General features: G+C 34.5%; 1 protein-coding gene across 3 annotated transcripts in view; it reads left to right on the top strand.

Moving 5' to 3' along the window:
• Window positions 1-18,295, top strand: part of GUCY1A2 (guanylate cyclase 1 soluble subunit alpha 2) — a 413,705-nt gene that overhangs the window by 193,552 nt on the left and 201,858 nt on the right. For all 3 annotated transcript variants that reach the window (XM_082409921.1, XM_082409922.1, XM_082409923.1), the window contains exon 5: window positions 7,308-7,793. In XM_082409921.1, coding sequence (XP_082266047.1) covers window positions 7,308-7,793 — 486 coding nt within the window. The remainder of the gene's footprint in view (window positions 1-7,307; window positions 7,794-18,295) is intronic.

Below are 18,295 nucleotides of genomic sequence, written 5' to 3'. Positions count from 1 at the left end.
TTGTATTTCTGTGGTGTCTGTTGTAACTTCTCCTTTTTCATTTCTAATTTTATGGATTTGAGCCTCTCCCTCTTTTTCTTGATGGGTCTGGCTAATGGTTTATCAATTTTGTTTATCTTCTCAAAGAACCAGCTTTTAGTTTTATTGATCTCTGCTATTGTTTTCTTTGTTTCTATTTCATTTATTTATGCTCTGATCTTTATGATTTTTTTCCCTCTGCTACCTTTGGGTTTTGTTTGTTCTTCTTTTTCTAGTTCCTTTAGGTGTAAGGTTAGATTGTTTAGTTGAGATTTTTCTTGTTTCTTGAGGTAGGCTTTTATAGCTATAAACTTCGCTCTTGGAACTGCTTTTGCTGCATTCCATAGGTTTTCGATCATCGTGTTTTCATTGTCGTTTTTCTCTAGGTATTTTTTGATTTCCTCCTTGATTTCTTCAGTGATCTCTTGGTTTTTTAGTAACGTATTGTTTAGCCTCCATGTGTTTTTGTTTTTTACGGTTTTTTTTTCCCTGTAATTCATTTCTAATCTCATAGCGTTGTGGTCAGAAAAGATGCTTGATATGATTTCAATTATCTTAAATTTACTGAGGCTTGATTTGTGACCCAAGATGTGATCTATCCTGCAGAATGTTCCATGCGCACTTGAGAAGAAAATGTAATCTACTGTTTTTGGATGGAATGTCCTATAAATTTCAATTAAATCTATCTGGTCTATTGTGTCATTAAAAGCTTCTGTTTCCTTATTTATTTTCATTTTGGATGATCTGTCCATTGGTGTAAGTGAGGTGTTAAAGTCCCCCACTCTTACTGTGTTACTGTCGATTTCCTCTGTTATAGATGTTAGCAGTTGCCTTATGTATTGAGATGCTCCTATGTTGGTTGCATAAATATTTATAATTGTTATATCTTCTTCTTGGATTGATCCCTTGATCATTATGTAGTGTCATTCCTTGTCTCTTGTAACATTCTTTATTTTAAAGTCTATTATATCTGATATGAGTATAGCTACTCCAGCTTTCTTTTGATTTCCCTTTGCATGGAATATCTTTTTCCATCCCCTCACTTTCAGTCTGTATGTTTCCCTAGGTCTGAAGTGGGTCTCTTGTAGACAGCATATATACGGGTCTTTTTTTTCTTTTGTATCCATTCAGCGAGCTAGTGTTTTCGCTTGGAGCATTTAATCCATTCACGTTTAAGGTAATTATTTATATGTATGTTCCTATGACCATTTTCTTAATTGTTTTGGGTTTGTTTTTGTAGAACCTTTTCTTCTCTTGTGTTTCACAGTTAGAAAAGTTCCTTTAGCATTTGTTGTAGAGCTGGTTTGGTGGTGCTGAATTCTCTTAGCCTTTGCTTAGCTGTAAAGCTTTTGCTTTCTCCATTGAATCTGAATGAGATCCTTGCCGTGTAGCATAATCTTGGTTGTAGGTTCTTCCCTTTCATCACTTTAAGTATATCATGCCACTCCCTTGTGGCTTGTAGTGTTTCTGCTGAGAAATCAGCTGTTAACCTTATGGGAGTTCCCTTGTGTGTTATTTTTCGTTTTTCCCTTGCTGCTTTCAATAATTTTTCTTTTTCTTTACTTTTTGCCAATTTGATTACTATGTGTCTCGACGTGTTTCTCCTTGGGTTTATCCTGTATGGGACTCGCTGCGCTTCCTGGACTTGGGTGGCTATTTCCTTTCTCATGTTAGGAAAGTTTTCAACTATAATCTCTTCAAATATTTTCTCTGGTCCTTTCTCTCTCTCTTCTCCTTCTGGGACCCCTATAATGCAAATGTTGCATTTAATGTTGTCCCAGAAGTCTCTTAGGCTGTCTTCATTTCTTTTCATTCTTTTTTCTTTATTCTGTTCCACAGCAGTGAATTCCACCATTCTGTCTTCCAGGTCACTTATCCGTTCTTCTGCCTCAGTTATTCTGCTATTGATTCCTTCTAGTGTAGTTTTCATTTCTGTTATTGCATTGTTCATCTCTGTTTGTTTGTTGTTTAATTCTTCTAGGTCTTTGTTAAACATTTCTTGCATCTTCTTGATCTTTTCCTCCATTCTTATTCTGAGGTCCTGGATCATCTTCACTCTCATTATTCTGAATTCTTTTTCTGGAAGGTTGCCTATCTCCACTTCATTTAGTTGTTTTTCTGGGGTTTTATCTTGTTCCTTCACCTGGTATGTAGCCCTCTGCCTTTTCATCTTGTCTATCTTTCTGTGAATGTGGTTTTTGTTCCACATGCTGCAGGATTGTAGTTCTTCTTGCTTCTGCTATGTGCCCTCTGGTGGATGAGGCTATCTAAGAGGCTTGTGTAAGTTTCCTGATGGGAGGGACTGGTGGTGGGTAGAGTTGACTGTTGCTCTGGTGGGCAGAGCTCAGTAAAACTTTAATCCACTTGACTGTTGATGGGTGGGGCTGGGTTCCCTCACTGTTGGTTGTTTTGCCTGAGGCAACCCAACACAGGAGCTTACCTGCCTCTTTGGTGAGGCTAATGACAGACTCTGGGAGGGCTCATGCCAAGGAGTACTTCCCAGAGCTTCTGTTGCCAGTGTCCGTGTCCCCACGGTGAGCCATAGCCACCCCCCACCTCTGCAGGAGACCCTCCAGCACTAGCAGGTATGTCTGGTTCAGTATCCCCTGCAGTCACTGCTCCTTCCCCTGGGTCCCTCTGCACACACTACTTTGTGTGTGCCCTCCAAGAGTGGAGTCTCTGTTTCCCCCAGTCCTGTGGAAGTCCTGCAATCAATTCCCACTAGGCTTCAAAGTCTGATTCTCTAGGAATTCCTCCTCCCATTGCTGGACCCCCAGGTTGGGAAGCCTGACGTGGGGCTCAGAACCTTCACTCCAGTGGGTGGACTTCTGTGGTACAAGTGTTTTCCAGTCTGTGCGTCACCCACCCAGCAGTTATGGGATTTGATTTTTCTGTGATTGTGCCCCTCCTAGCATCTCATTGTGGCTTCTCCTTTGTCTCTGGATGTGGGGTATCTTTTTGGGTGAGTTCCAGTGTCTTCCTGTCGATGATTGTCCAGCAGCTAGTTTTGATTCTGGTGTTCTCGCAAGAGGGTGTGAGATCACGTCTTTCTGCTCCGCCATCTTGGTTCCTCCCCCAGCAATTTTTCATTTAGCATAATTCCCTATAAGTTTATCTATTATTTTGCCTATATCAATGTACAATTTCTTTATATTGCTGAATAGTAACTCATGTTTGGTTTAATCATTCACCCACTGAAATACGCTTGGATTGTTTCCAATATTTGGCTATTATGAATATGTCTTTATTTCTAGTTTTATTCCTTGTGGTCAGAGAACATATTCCATATAATTTGAATTTCAAAAATTTGTTGTGGTGTTTTTTTTCATGGCCTACAATATGGTCAGTCTTAGTGTATGTTACACAGGTTCTTTGAAAAATATGTATTCTTCTGCTGTTGGGTGGATCACCCTACATCTGTCAATTAGATCTTATTTGTTGATTTTGTTGTTCTGATCTGTATCAGTTTCCTGTGGCTACTGTAACAAATAACCACAAATTGGGTAGTGTAAAACAACAGAAATTTATTCTTTCACAGCCCTAGCAGTCAGAATCTAAAATCAAAGTGTGGATAGCTCCTTGCTCTTTCCACATGATCTGGAGGAGAATAGGTTTCTTGACCCTTCTAGCTTCTGGTGGCTACTGGCATGCCTTGGTATTTCTTGGTTTGTGATTGCGTCACTCCAGTCTTTGTTTCTGTTTTCACACTGTCTTCGTGTGTGTGTGTCATCTCCCTCTGCTTTTCTCTTATAAGTAGGACACTTGTAATGAGAATCGTTAGTGTTATAATTTTTGTTGCAATCATCACATGTGATTTAGACAGCTTATGAGAAGGATAATCTATTGTAATTACCAGTATTTTTAGTCTTTCCATTCTTGTTTCCCTTCCTGATGCTCCTTAGAACATTATTTCTCTTATTTCATTCAATTTTAAGATCTTTCTTTAGCTGTTCTGTTAGGACAAAGACTTTTAGCTTTCCTTCATTTGCAGATGTCTTTATTCCTCCTTCATTCTTGAAGAGTAGTTTCCCCACACATAGAATTCGCAATTGACACTTCTTTTCTTTCAATATCTAAAAAAATGCACACTTTCTTCTGACCTCCATAGTTTCAGATGAGAAATCAACTGCCATTCAAATTAGTGTTCCCTATAAGTAATGCATCTTTTCTCTGTGACTGTTTTCAAGATATTTTCTTTGAATTTAGTTTTCAAAATGTATAATGTGTCTTGAAATGGATTTCTTTGGTTTTATCCTACTAGAGATTCACATAGCTTGTTGATTCTGAGTGTTTATATCTTCGATCAGATTTGTGACACTTTCAGCCATTATTACTTCAAGTGCTTCTAGGACTCCCATGATATGAATGTTGGATTTTTTGTTATTGTGCTACAGGTCCCTGAAGCTCTGTTTATTTTTTTCAGTCTATTTTCCTTGTTCAGATTGAGTACATTCTATGGAACTATCCTCACTGATCCTATCCTCTGTCAGCTCCATTCTATTTTTTAGCCCATTCCCCTCTATTATGCTTACCAATTTATGAAATCTGATAGATTTAAAGACATTTTATTTTCATTCTGCCTTATGCTATTTTATTAAAACTTTAATATAATTTAGACTGCAATAAAACCTTAAGGGGATGTTTTAATTTAATGTAGTTTTCCACAAATTTGTCTCCTCTACATAAAAATACGTAGTTCCTATAATAGTTGTGCATATTGCTAAATCAATAAATGCAATCATGGTGAATATCTGAATTTATAATTATAATAAAGCAAAAACAATTCAAGAAAAATAATTTATATTATTTTCCAATTAGGCTAAACCTGCATTTATGACAGAGACACAAATGCTCCAGTGATATTTGCCCAATTATAAATAAGGAAAAAATTCACTGATGAAAAATATTCTAAAATTAAGTTATTTACTGTGTATATTGTGGTTTCTCTTTCATGAATTTTTTTTTCTGTAATGTAAGAAGTAAGCAATTATTTTATTCTCTCAGGCTCTGCTGATTCAGAGACTTCAAAAAATGAACTAATGCCATATATAAATCAAGAATATATTTATGTTTTGTTTTTTTGAGGTGGAGTATAACATATTGCATCCAGATTCTTTGTAAGTTAAAGAAAAACACTCTTTTTTATTACACATAGCAAATAATGTATAATATTGTTTATGCCTGTATACATATACTGATTTCATATTTAAAATAAAAAAAGGAGGTGAAAGTAAAGGTGGAGAAGAAAAAAGTCGATTTGTGATGGTAAATGTGGAGATTAATACATAGGGAAGAAAGAGAAAGAAAAAGAAAAAGGAAGTACCAGTGAGGAAGATGAAGGAAACCAGTGATGAGAAAGAAAGCCAGGCAAGCAGGAGAGATAAAGACTGAATGAAGATAGCATATTGGAAAAAAAAAAAAAGAGTAAGTCCAAAGAACAAAGAGGAGAAGGGAGAAGAAAGTAAGATGTAGAAGAAAAAGAAAATAATTAAAAAGAAATCTGAGAAAAAAAAGAGAAAGACCAGAGGGAGGTCTAAATCTATGAATATCAGAGGTTTGCTTTTACCTTAAATCATAAGAAAAAAAATTAAAGTACTAATTTTTAAACTATGAGGTTGTACATTATGTGTATCTTCTTTATTACACCTTTAATATTCTAACAAGTATATATCATTAACAAACCCCTCCCCCCAAAAAGCATATCAGGCATATATGTAATAATCTGGAAATAGTTTTCAGGACAATTACTTTCTTTGTATTCAAACTGTAGCCTGCCATCTTTTGAGAGCCCACCTTAAATTGGGAATTGAAGGGCCTTCTTCATTCTATTCTATGGGCTATATAGATTTGGCTCTCCCTTCCATACTGTGATAACTTTGAAAAGAGGAACCTTGTTTTATCTTTTTATGCTTATCATCCAGAGCTGTACTAGTAAATAGCAAACACTCAATAACACTTCAATGAATAAATGAGAGTATTATGTAAAAAATGCTGAAATACTGAACACTAGCAGAATCTTTATATAAAAAAGTGAACATTTCATTTCATTAAAAATATGACATGAAACAAGGATTCAATTTTATTTCCTTATGTAGACTAGATCTTGGTAAATGGTGCAGGGGGAACAAAGTAAAACATTTGCAGGCTTACAAATCCAAATCTCTTTAGTTTTACCCCATATTTGTTCTATGCCTCCAATTTCATCAACTAGCCTAACTACTTCATGCTATGAAGAACAAAAGAAAATAAATGTATTGAACACATTCCATGTAGTTGGGGAAAGTAACATAGATAAAACTGATACACAGTCTCAGGTGGTCTACTTATAGGCTGTTCTCTCCAGGTAATTACAGCTAGCTTCCTCTCCAGATGTGCTGAAATATCTTATCCTTACCCAAATAACTATATTTGCATAACCACATCCTAAGTCTTCCTTCCTTCCCTACTGATGCTTATCCCCTCTGAGTGTTCCTTGGGGAACCAAGCTAAAATAGCATAAACCAGTGTTCATGAAGTTTTTCATTATACATCAGTTCTCAAATTCTCCAGTCAAATAGTACAGAAAGGAGGGATAGATTTAAATTACTACATCTTCAGATTCTTTATCTTATTAACTGAATTCCTTCAATACTGTCCCAATCTGGAGGGCTATTTTTAGCTTATATTGAACATGCTAGTTGATTGTTATTTTCTGGTAATACTGGCTTAATGACATCTAGTTTAATTTTTTTATTTTTAAGAACAAATGAATTGTCAACTAATCTAGTCAGTGCAAAATCTAATATATTTTCATAGGACTATAGCTGGTGAAAAATGACTTACATAAGGCTAAACAATTATTTGTATTCATTTAGTCTCCTGGACTTATTTTCTGAGTATTATTTTAATGACAGTTAAAGGCAGCTATATTGACAGATGGATTTATCCTAATTCTACTATTACTAAGCAGGTTGAAAGTTTTTGAACTGGCTCATGAACCAGTTTCATGAGGTACCTGGGTGCAATTTCATTTTGAATGAAAATGTTTTCCTGTTTCGTTTCTCATTGATCTTCCTTCCTTTCCATTTGATCATTGTGTTAAGAAAGTGACCAAGTGGGAAACAATAACAAATGCTTCTATTTAGAATCATAACTTATATTGGCCATAAATCACATTTAAATTTGCCTATATGAATGCAGAAATTCAATAGAGCTTATTTCTTGTTCTTCCTCTCCATCAGACAATAAATTAATTTTTGTGAACCTACTATGTGAATAGTGCTGATCAAAATTCTGTGTTAATTTTGCAGGTGATGGAAGTTAAAGGACAAATGATCCATGTCTCAGAATCAAATTCTATTTTATTCTTGGGTTCTCCATGTGTGGACAAGTTGGATGAACTCATGGGACGAGGGCTGCATCTCTCGGACATCCCTATCCATGATGCTACCCGAGATGTAATTTTGGTTGGTGAGCAGGCAAAGGCCCAAGATGGCTTGAAGAAGAGGATGGATAAATTAAAAGCAACTTTAGAAAGAACTCACCAGGCCCTGGAAGAAGAGAAAAAAAAAACAGTGGATCTTCTATATTCTATTTTCCCTGGTGATGTAGCCCAGCAATTGTGGCAAGGGCAGCAAGTGCAAGCCAGAAAGTTTGATGATGTCACCATGCTCTTTTCAGACATTGTTGGCTTCACAGCCATATGTGCCCAGTGTACCCCCATGCAAGTAATCAGCATGCTGAATGAACTGTACACAAGATTTGACCACCAATGTGGATTTTTGGATATTTATAAGGTAAAGGGGTTTAGTTACTTATATATAAATACTTTTTAGTAGTAAATTGTCATCTTAATTAAATTACAAGCATACAATCTATTTCTCTTTTTAAACTTGATAGTAAATGGTGGATAATTTTAATTTAGAAATATCAATATTTATACAGAATACAAGCATTTCTGCTCTATGAGTAAACTTTCATTATGAGTTGATTTATACTATTGACATAGCTAACTGTGAATCATGATATTGCTCAGTAAGGAAAAATTCTATAGAACTAGTACTCTAAATTCATTATTATCAAAAATAAATAAATAAAGTTGCTGAAATCTAGGCAACTTTTAACCATACAATTAGTTTTTCCTAAAGAGTAGGATTACGATATAAAGTAAAAGTTTTATATTGACAGTTAAAAGGAAACAGCAATTTATGTTAAAACATGCATTGCATTGTGAGTTAGATCATGGTTAATTGGTAGTTTGCTCTTCACAGTCAATTAATTGAGGTCCCTGTAATTCTGAAAGAATACATGTAAATATTCTAGCTATTGTCCAAATAACCAATGGTTTTTAGTGTAAGCACCTTAATTTTCCAAGCTACTTAATGGAAGAGTTTTGAAAATGTATACAAGTCACCATTTGTTAGTCTAATTTGGCAAACCCCTTATTAATTTCTTATTAAAATTATAGCAATATTTTGAGTGATTCAGCTTCATTTCTACGTAATGAATAACTGTAACTTTACATAAAATTTCGCATGGATTGCAAAATGTCAGGGTGCATGGCTTTTTTTTTTAATATGGAGGACAGCAATTACTTTTAGTACAAACAAACTAGTGAATTTTAGATTTTTTTTTTCTTCTTTACTAATCATCTAGACTTCTACTTCTTTCGTAGTATGATCTGCACATAAGCAGATTCAGAAAGAATCTGTTTCACATTTTAGTTTCATATTATGATCCAGAGGGTGTGTTCATTAAGGTGTCTCTCCTTTATGGAAAGATATTCACTAGTTCCATTATGTATGATATACAACCAATGTTAAATATTTTAGAAAGCCTCTTCTGAGTGGTAAACACTCAGTGTGACATATGTATGAGGGATTTGCTTTGTTATACAAAATAAGAGTTTTTATAAATTATATTTAACTTCCTTATAGTTTATTTTTATGTAATTTATGGCAGAGGCAGCCAAATGTCTGATCCTAAACCAGAGACATGATGAGTCTATCACTGTCAATTCCAGAAGAGAGAGCAGATTGTCCTGAATTTCCAGCACTCTTTTTCCTTCAGATTTTGGGCACTATTTTTTTTTGGCCACCCTGCTTGCGGGATCATAGTTCCCTGACCAGGGATTGAACATGCATGACAGTGATAGCATGGTGTCTTAACCACTGGACCACCAGGGAATTCTCCAGACTTTGGGCACTATTGCACCAAGCTCTGCAACCACAATTGCTTCCTTCTAAATCATTGATTTGCAGTGTTAATTTCCTTCAGCTAAAGTAGTCATATGTTTTTGTGGCTCTAACGCTGTGCAACTAAATGAGCATGAAAAATAGATTCTTTTCTGGTAAAACATGGAAATCCCTGATTTAAATACAAGTATCAGTTTGGTATTGAGAAAAGAAGAAATGTGATATCTTCTGAGGGTACAAAAACAATTTCAAGTTTTAAAAATACAGTTCATTTCACAGACATCAAGTCTTCCTTTCCTGGAGATAAGCTAGGACACCTCACAGAAAAAGAAAATCTGTGGGAATATGCTGAATGACTTCAAATTTTCCTATATTTTATTAAACTGGTAAGGTTCATATAATTATAAATAATTATCAGCAAGTTTTAAATTACAGAATGGATCTACTCATTCTCAGGTACTCAAGACTCTGCTTTCCATCTTTCATATATATATTGAAAAGTAAACAAAACTGTTTGGTTCACAGATTCTCTTAAACTGAACTTTCTTACGAAATTTTAGCAATAAATTATAAGGTAAAATGATACCAGAGCCAGGTGTTTTTTTTTTAATTTGTTTTTTTAATTGAATGTATGATTCTTTAAATCCTATAGTGCTTTACAGTTTTCAAAAGTTTCATACATATGATTTTATACAGTACCACAGTAACCCCTTTTTTATCCCACCCCTATTTTGCCCCTTGTCCATTCACTCTCCCCATTGGTAACCACTAGTTTGTTCTCTATATCTATGGTGTCTGCTTCTTTTTTGTTTTATTCACTAGTTTGTTGTATTTTTTAGATTCCATATGTAAGTGATATCATACAGTATTTGTCTTTCTCTGTCTGACTTATTTCACTTAGCATAATGCTCTCTAAGTCCATCCATGTTGCTACAAATGGCAAAATTTCATTCTTTTTATGGCTGAGTAGTATCTATTGTCTACATATAACACATCTTTATCCATTCGTCTGTTGATGGACGCTTAGGTTGCTTCCATTCCTTGGCAATTGTAAATAATGTTGCTAGCAACTTTGGGGTGCAAGAATCTTTTTGAATTACTCTTTTTGTTTCTTTCTGATATACACCCAAGAGTGGAATTGCTGGATCATTTGGTAGTTCTGTATTTTGTTTTTTGAGCAACCTCAAAATTGGTTACTGCTGCACCAATTTACCTGCACAGTGGCTGCACCAATTTACCTTCCCATCAACAGTGTAAGAGGGTTCCCTTTTCTCCACATCCTTGCTAACATTTGTTATTTGTTTTCTTTTTGATGATAGCCATTCTGACCTGTGTGAGGTGATATCTTGTTGTGGTTTTGATTTGCATTTCTCTTATGATTAACAATATTGAGCATCTCTTCATGTGCCTGTTGGTCATCTGCATTTCCTCTTTGGAAAAATGTCTATTCAGTTCTTCTGCCCATTTTTAATCAGGTTGTTTGTGTTTTTGATGTTGAGTTTTATAAGCTGTTTATATGTGTTGGATTTTAACCCCTTATTGGTCATATCATTTGCAAATATCTTCTGTGTTCAGTAGATTGGCATGGAGGGAACATACCTTAACATGAAAAAGGCCATATATGAAAACCCAACAACTAACATCATACATCATACATCATACTCAATGGTGAAAAGATGAAAGCATTTCCTCTAAGATCAGGAGCAATACAAAGATGTCCACTCTCACCACTTTTATTCAACAAAGTTTTGGAAGTCCTAGCCATGACAATCATAAGAAGAAAAGAAAATAAAAGGAATCCAAATTGGAAAAGAAGAAGTAAAACTGTCACTGTTTGCAGATGTCATGATACTATAAATAAAAAACCTAAAGATGTCACCAGAAAACTACTAGAGCTCATCAATGAATTTGGTAAAGTTACAGAATACAAAGTTAATATACAGAAATCTGTAGAGAAATTAAAGAAACAGTTCCATTTACCATCACATCAAAAAGAATAAAATACTTAGGAATAAACCGACCTAAGGAGGTAAAAGGCCTGTACTCGGAAAACTATAAGACATGGATGAAAGAAATTGAAGATGACACAAACAGATGGAAAGATATACTGTGTTCTTGGATTGGAAGAATCAATATTGTTAAAAGGACCATACTACATCAGGCAATCTATAGATTTAATGCAATCCCTATCAAAACACCAATGACATTTTTTACAGAACTAGGACAAATAATTTTAAAATTTATGTGGAAACACAAAAGACCCCAAATAGCCAAAACAATCTTGAGAAAGAAAAATGGAGCTGGAGGAAACAACTCCATAGCTGACTTCAGACTATACTACAAAGCTACAGTCATCAGAACTATATGGTACTGGCACAAAAACAGACACATAGATCAGTGGAACATAATAGAGGGCCCCGAAGTAAATTCACACAGTTTTAGTCAATTAATCTGTGACAGAGGAAGCAAGGATATACAATGGAGAAAATACATTCTCTTCAATAAGTGGTGCTGGGAAAAATGGACAACTACTTGTAAAAGAATGAAATTAGAACATTCTCTAACACCATATACAAAAATTAACTCAAAATGGATTAAGGACCTAAATGTAATGCTGGATACTATAAAACTTCTAGAGGAAAACATAGGCAGAACATTCTTTGACAGAAATTTCAGCAATATTTTTGGGGATCTATCTCCTAGAGTAATTTTAACAAAAGCAAAAAATAAACAAATGGGATCTGATTAAACTTAAAATATTTTACACAGCAAAGGAAACCATCAACAGAGCCAGGTATTTTTAATGCATCTCCAATACTAGTGTGTATATGTATCTGGTATGATAGGTGTATACGGTGGCTTTGATGTTTACTCAGGCTTATGGAGGTTGAATCTGGGGGATCCAGACCAGGAAACACAATATGTGCTGAAGCCAGAGTAATGATATGGCCAGAGAGAGGGAAGGACAAATAAAGAGAATATTACCCTTGTTTAGGATAAAATGAAGTATCAATACATTATGAGAACTACATTAGGAGGTACATAATTTAGAAATTCTCAATCTGACCGGCCTAATTTAAGGTTTTTAATTATTGTAATCTTTCCAGATTATTTTCTAGAACATTTACACAGTGCTATTTTATACCAAGAACTATTTGCTAAAATTTTAATTGCTATTGAAAAAAATCCCAAAGGTGACAGAATTTTTTTAAGGATTATAAATCTGCTGATTTTATAAAATTTAAAAGTATTTTGTTGGATTTAAAGTATGTGTAGAATTTTTGGTGGAATAATTATACCACAGAGATAAATAAGGTATGGCTCACTTTTGTTTTATGTTAGAAAAGTGAAGGGAAACCAAGTAAAGCTGAATGTTAAGAAAAAAGAACTAGAGAACTAGAGAGAGTGCCTCACAGGAGGCATTCAAAGTCTGTTACATGCAGTAAGACTCCAGTCTCTAAATTTATTCGTTGCCCCTCTCTTGATCATCTTATTATCTTATTATGTTTTCCTATCATAAGGGAGATGATGCAGTGATGAATTATAATGCCAGAATTTAACTAAATTAGGCCATAATAAGAAGGTTCTGCTAAAATAATCAAGCTTCCTATAAAGTAGGAGGTTAAGGAAGATGGTGTATATTTTACTGTGCATATTGCAAGCATTGAGAAAATTAGTCTTTAAAAATGCTTGACTGCCAAGATGTTACAGGAATGCTAAATAAGAACAAAGTAAATTGAAGGAAGCATGGATTATAATTTTGATCTCATAATTAGAAAAGCAAATATTCAGCGAATAGTCAACATAATATATTATATAATATTTTGCTCCTCAGGTTTTATAGGGGGTAGAGAATAAACAAAATAAAGAACAAGTAACTCTAACTTTTTAAGCCAATTGTATATAGATAATAATAAATAATAACTAAATGTAGTGATAATAGTACTGGATGTTGAAGCAACATAATGTGAGTTTTGCCTCATTTTATATTTTTGTCTTTGCCAAGACCTCTAGTTTGAAATAAAGGAGAAGTAAAGAAGAGGATGAATCTTTCTCCATGCTCCTCTTATTGCACTCAGCCAAGGTTGCAGTTTCCCAGTGCTATCTTAAATACACTCCTTACAGCTCTCACCTTTTCACCTTTAACACTTTCTTAACTTCCCTTCCGTTTTATAAACTGTAAAGGTAAGATTAGCACCTGGTGTATAGTAGTAAATGGATGTGTTAGTTGTCATTATTATTTCTCAGATAGGTACATTTGGACATATGGGAGTGGGTATGTATTATGTGATTATTTTGTATGCTTTTGTATGTACATAACTAAAGTGTACTCAGTGCTTATTAGAAAAGAATAAAATATGATCTCATTTAATACCCCATGACTAACATGTGGACTTGTTACATTATCTCCATTTTCAGGTAAATAAACTAAATTTCAGAGAAGTTAAATAATCCAGATAATATTGCTATTGAATCAGAATTTGAACCGACACTTGTCTGATTCTAAAACCTACAATTTTCCCACAAGTTTAGGCTGTGGAAAAAGATCTAGACAAAGATCAAATAATTGCAAAAGTGAAAACTGTTTCAAAACTATTTTATGTGATCAGTAACTATAGTTGTACTGTCAAATGATAAGGAAAACACTATGACAACATAACCCAATTCCACTCCCATCTCTTGAGTCACAAATAGTTCAGAGTTCTGAGAAGCTGCATCTTTAAAAGTTAGGGACTCTCCCATTTGCCATACTCCCTTTTTGTCAGAAACTAGCTAGCATCTTCTCCCTTAATTTCTCTTATGGAGAAGTAGTATACCAAGGAAACAGTGGGATCAGTGATCCCAAGTGCAGGCAATAAGGGGTATAATTTTAAAAGAATGAAACTCAATAAAAGTTGATATGTTTTAAAATCACCTTGGCCAGGCAACTCTAAAGCATGTTAGTAATAAAATACTTTCCTCTCTTGGGGTGGGAGTAGAGAGGCATTCCCATCACAAACTCCAAACCTGGTTTACAAATGTTTGTAGAGTTAAACGCTGAGTATCAGTGTCAGGCTTGGGTTGGGAAGAAAGAGTAGAAAGACAGGCTGGGGCAACCAGGACATGCCTGGACCAGAATTTTGTTAGATCAGGGAATCTGACGTTGAGATCTAAAAACCAACAACACAAAGTTCACATTGGCAAGGGAATACAAGTATTGTAAATCCAGGTGGAAGAGCTGAGTCCAGCAAAGTAGGAAGGAACAGAAATCCAGGCTCACTCTTAGGGAATGCAAGACCTTGGGACTGGACACAAAGATTATGGGAACTGGATACCAGGTAACAAGTATGAAGATAGGCATCAGGACAAACTTTGATGGGAACTAACATCTTTTCCCTGGGCAGGAAAGACTTGGAGCCAGAGGATGCATACAACCTCCACTATAGAGTCAAAGGGAAACCAAATATGGCAACCTCAAAGGAATATAGAGATGTCTACTGAGCTTTTAAATTCTAAAACAGAAATTAAACCTACAGAGCAGCCAGAGTTATCAGGTTCATTCTATCCACTCTTGAAAATAAATTGACTGTATTTGGGGGCACTCTTGGCATGAATAAAATTTGAAAATTGTTGAACACCTTGAGTTCTGAAAATCTCAAAGACCAATGGAAGCACTTTGCTGACTTTATAAGCTCAAAACGTCCATAAATACAATATCAATAAAAGGCTAGAAAAGCCATTAAGATCATGTATCCACTTAATTTATATAAGTAGATGGTAAATATCCATGATGGAAAGGTTTATGTATAAGGTAATCAGAGTTCAGTTTTGAGTGAACTTGTTAATATCACAGGGAAATTGAGAATCAGACAAACTCTTTGGATTCAGACATCTTGGTGAAGACCACTTGGGCTTTGCACAACTGATATGCTAGCATTTTGTAAATTTGATAAGGACCTCTTTCAGACTTGAATCTCCATCTTTAACCTCCCTGACAAGAGCTGAAAGCAGATGTTTCTCATATAAAGTTACAAGGCTACAGAACACTATGCCTCAAGAAGTTTGATTTGTCTTGACATTTGATTAGTATGGAGTTACTAAAACCACTGTTCCTTGGACTTCAGCCAGGCTTCAGAAAACGAAGTAGAATGTCAAGAATATCCTTTCAGTGTGAATTGGGGATTTTGCAGAAAAAACCAAAATGAAATGCTTCCTTTCCCCCTCATTTTGCCTTATGATAAAATAGCACTTTAAAGTACTTAGGTATTTAGGTTATTCTTAGAATTTTATAAATATGTATATATTTCGCTCCATTTTCCAGCAATAAATACCAGTTCCACTTAGTAAAGAGTGACTGGTTCATTTTCCCCTAAGATTTACATATTTTCTGTTTCATTGATCAGTGCACACTTTTGAAATTGAAAACTACTAAAGATTTATACTAGTTCTTTTCAGTGGCTTCCATCAACGTCAATGCCATTTACTTTTGCAGCTATATTATTGGAAATAAGGTAACAGTGTCTTCTAGTAAGTCTAGAAAAGAGGAACTTCTGAAGTAAGATAATCAATTCATTTATTCACTCATTAAATAAACATTTTTGACTCACTCATTTGACAACAGGGCATGACTCTCATAGAAGCCTACAGAATGTTTTGGAATTAGTAATATATATATATTATGCAATATATATTATATCAGTAATATATATATAGGGGTATAGTTGCTTTACACTGTTGTGTTAGTTTCTGCTGTACAACAAAGTGAATCAGCTATATGTATACATATATCCCCTCCCTCTTGGACCTCCCTCCCACCGCATGCCCATCCCACCCATCTAGGTCCCCACAGAGCACCAAGCTGAGCTCCCTGTTTTATACAGCAGGTTCCCACTAGCTATCTATTTTACATGTAATAGTGCATATATGTCAATCCCGATCTCCCAATTCATCCCACCCCCCTCCCCCCCGTGTCCACACGTCCATTCTCTAAGTCTGCATCTCTATTCCTGCCTTGCAAATAGGTTCCTTAAAAAACTAAAAATAGAACTACCATATGACCCAGAAATCCCACTACTGGGCATATACCCTGAGAAAACCATAATTCAAAAATTTACATGCACCCCAATGTTCATTGCAGCATTATTTACAATAGCCAGGGCATGGAAGCAACCTAAATGTCCATCAACAGAGGAATGGATAAAGAAAATGTGGTACATGTATACAATGGAATATTACTCAGCCATTAAAAGGAAAAAAATTGGGTCATTTGTAGAAACGTGGATGGAAGTAACAAGTATCATACATTAATGCAAGAGAAAAACAAATATTGTATATTAATGCATAAATGTGGAATCTAGAAAAATGGTACAGATGAACCTATTTGCAGAGCAGGAATTGTATTTTTTTAGCACAATTTTAATGACTAGAAAACTAATTTATATTCTTTAGAAGGAAGGTGAAAGCCAAAGATAAGTGTTTTGTTCTGATAACTTTTCTACTGGCGGGATTATATTGTCAGTTTCAAAATACATAATGCCCTAAAAATAACTGACAATGGTTTTGTCTCATTTGTAGTTTTTCTTTTGTCAAGTGCTTAGGCTGGAGATAAGAGAGAAAAAGAGAGGAGACTGTATTCTTCTCCGCATCACTCTCATTCCATTTAGTTAAAATTGTGGAATCCCAGTGCTATCTTAAGTACACTATTTGGAGTTCTCATCTTTCTACCTTTAACCACTTATTTTATCTCTGTGCTTCAGTTGCACCACCTGTAAATAAAGAAAAAAATATCTATGTTCATAGTATTTTTTTAAAGTTTTTAAATTAAATGTATGTAAAAATGCTTATGACAGTGTCTAGTCCATTGTAGTAAATATAAATGTTAATTACTCTTTCTCAAATAGCTGATCTGAGCATATATGGTGAGTGGTTGTGTATTTCATATGTATATGCTTATATGTCCATGTATTTGTATGTACATAAATATGGTATTGCCAGTGCTTATTAGAAATAGATAAAATGCTTATTTCCTTAGGTTCATTTTTCCAGGTTATTAGAATTACATCTTATGCCAGAGAAATCTGTGAAGGCAGAGTAGGGAGAAAGGTAAAAAGAGGAGGCAAAAAAGATAGCTCCCTGAAATGCATTATTTATGTCATCTTCACTGGGTCCTCATGGAGCCTCATTCTTGAAGATGGATCCATATTTTGCCTTCATAGATCATTTTAATCTGAATAACCTGAGTTACAATATACAATTTATGAAGATAACAGTGTTTCTTAAAGTAATATTGGATTGTGCAAGATCTATGACCAACACTGTGAAGCTAAAGTTAAAATGTTTATTTTTTTACACTCTAATATGACATCCTTCTGTATTCAGAGAACATTTTCTTTTAGTGTTGTGGCAAATTCTGAAGACAGTTAGAAGGCTAAAGCAATTTGGATTGCCAAGCAGAAATCAAAATTGATGAATTTCTTGCTGAATTTAACAAAGTGTTTTGGGATGTTGTTTTTCATCTATATTGATTTTCAATTTTCTTTCTTTTATTTATAGGGCTTCTATTAAATATTTTACATAGTGGTTAATAATACCCAGTGTTTCAATTTAGAAATGAAGCTTGGTATAAAGTTTTTTAACCTTAACATTTCTGCATCATTTTATATTATTTTCTTTATAAATTTTTTTTTTTACTTTTTTCTTTTTTTTTAAGTTGAGGTATAGTTAATTTACAATATTATATAAGTTTCAAGTGTGTAACAGTGACATAATTTTTAAAGGTTATGCTCCATTTATAGTTATTCTAAAATATATTCCCTGTGCTGTACAATATATCCTTGTAGCTTATTTATTTTAAACATAGCAGTTTGTACCTCTCAATCCCCTATCCCTATCTTGTCCCTCCATCATTTCCTCTCCCCACTGGCAACCACTAGTTTGTTCTCTATATCTGTGAGTCTGCTTCTTTTTTTGTGATATTCAATAGTTTTTTGAACTTTTTAGATTCCACCTATAAGTAATTTCATACAGCATTTGCCTTTCTCTGACTGACTTATTTCACTAAGCATAATACCCTCCAAGTTTATCCATGTTGTTGCAAGTGGCAAAGTTTCATTCTTTTTTGTCCC

The sequence above is a fragment of the Balaenoptera physalus genome (genome assembly GCF_965194825.1).
Source record: "Balaenoptera physalus genome assembly, chromosome: 10".
NCBI classification, from domain to species: Eukaryota; Metazoa; Chordata; class Mammalia; order Artiodactyla; family Balaenopteridae; genus Balaenoptera; species Balaenoptera physalus.
This window is presented reverse-complemented; position numbering and strand designations above follow the sequence as displayed.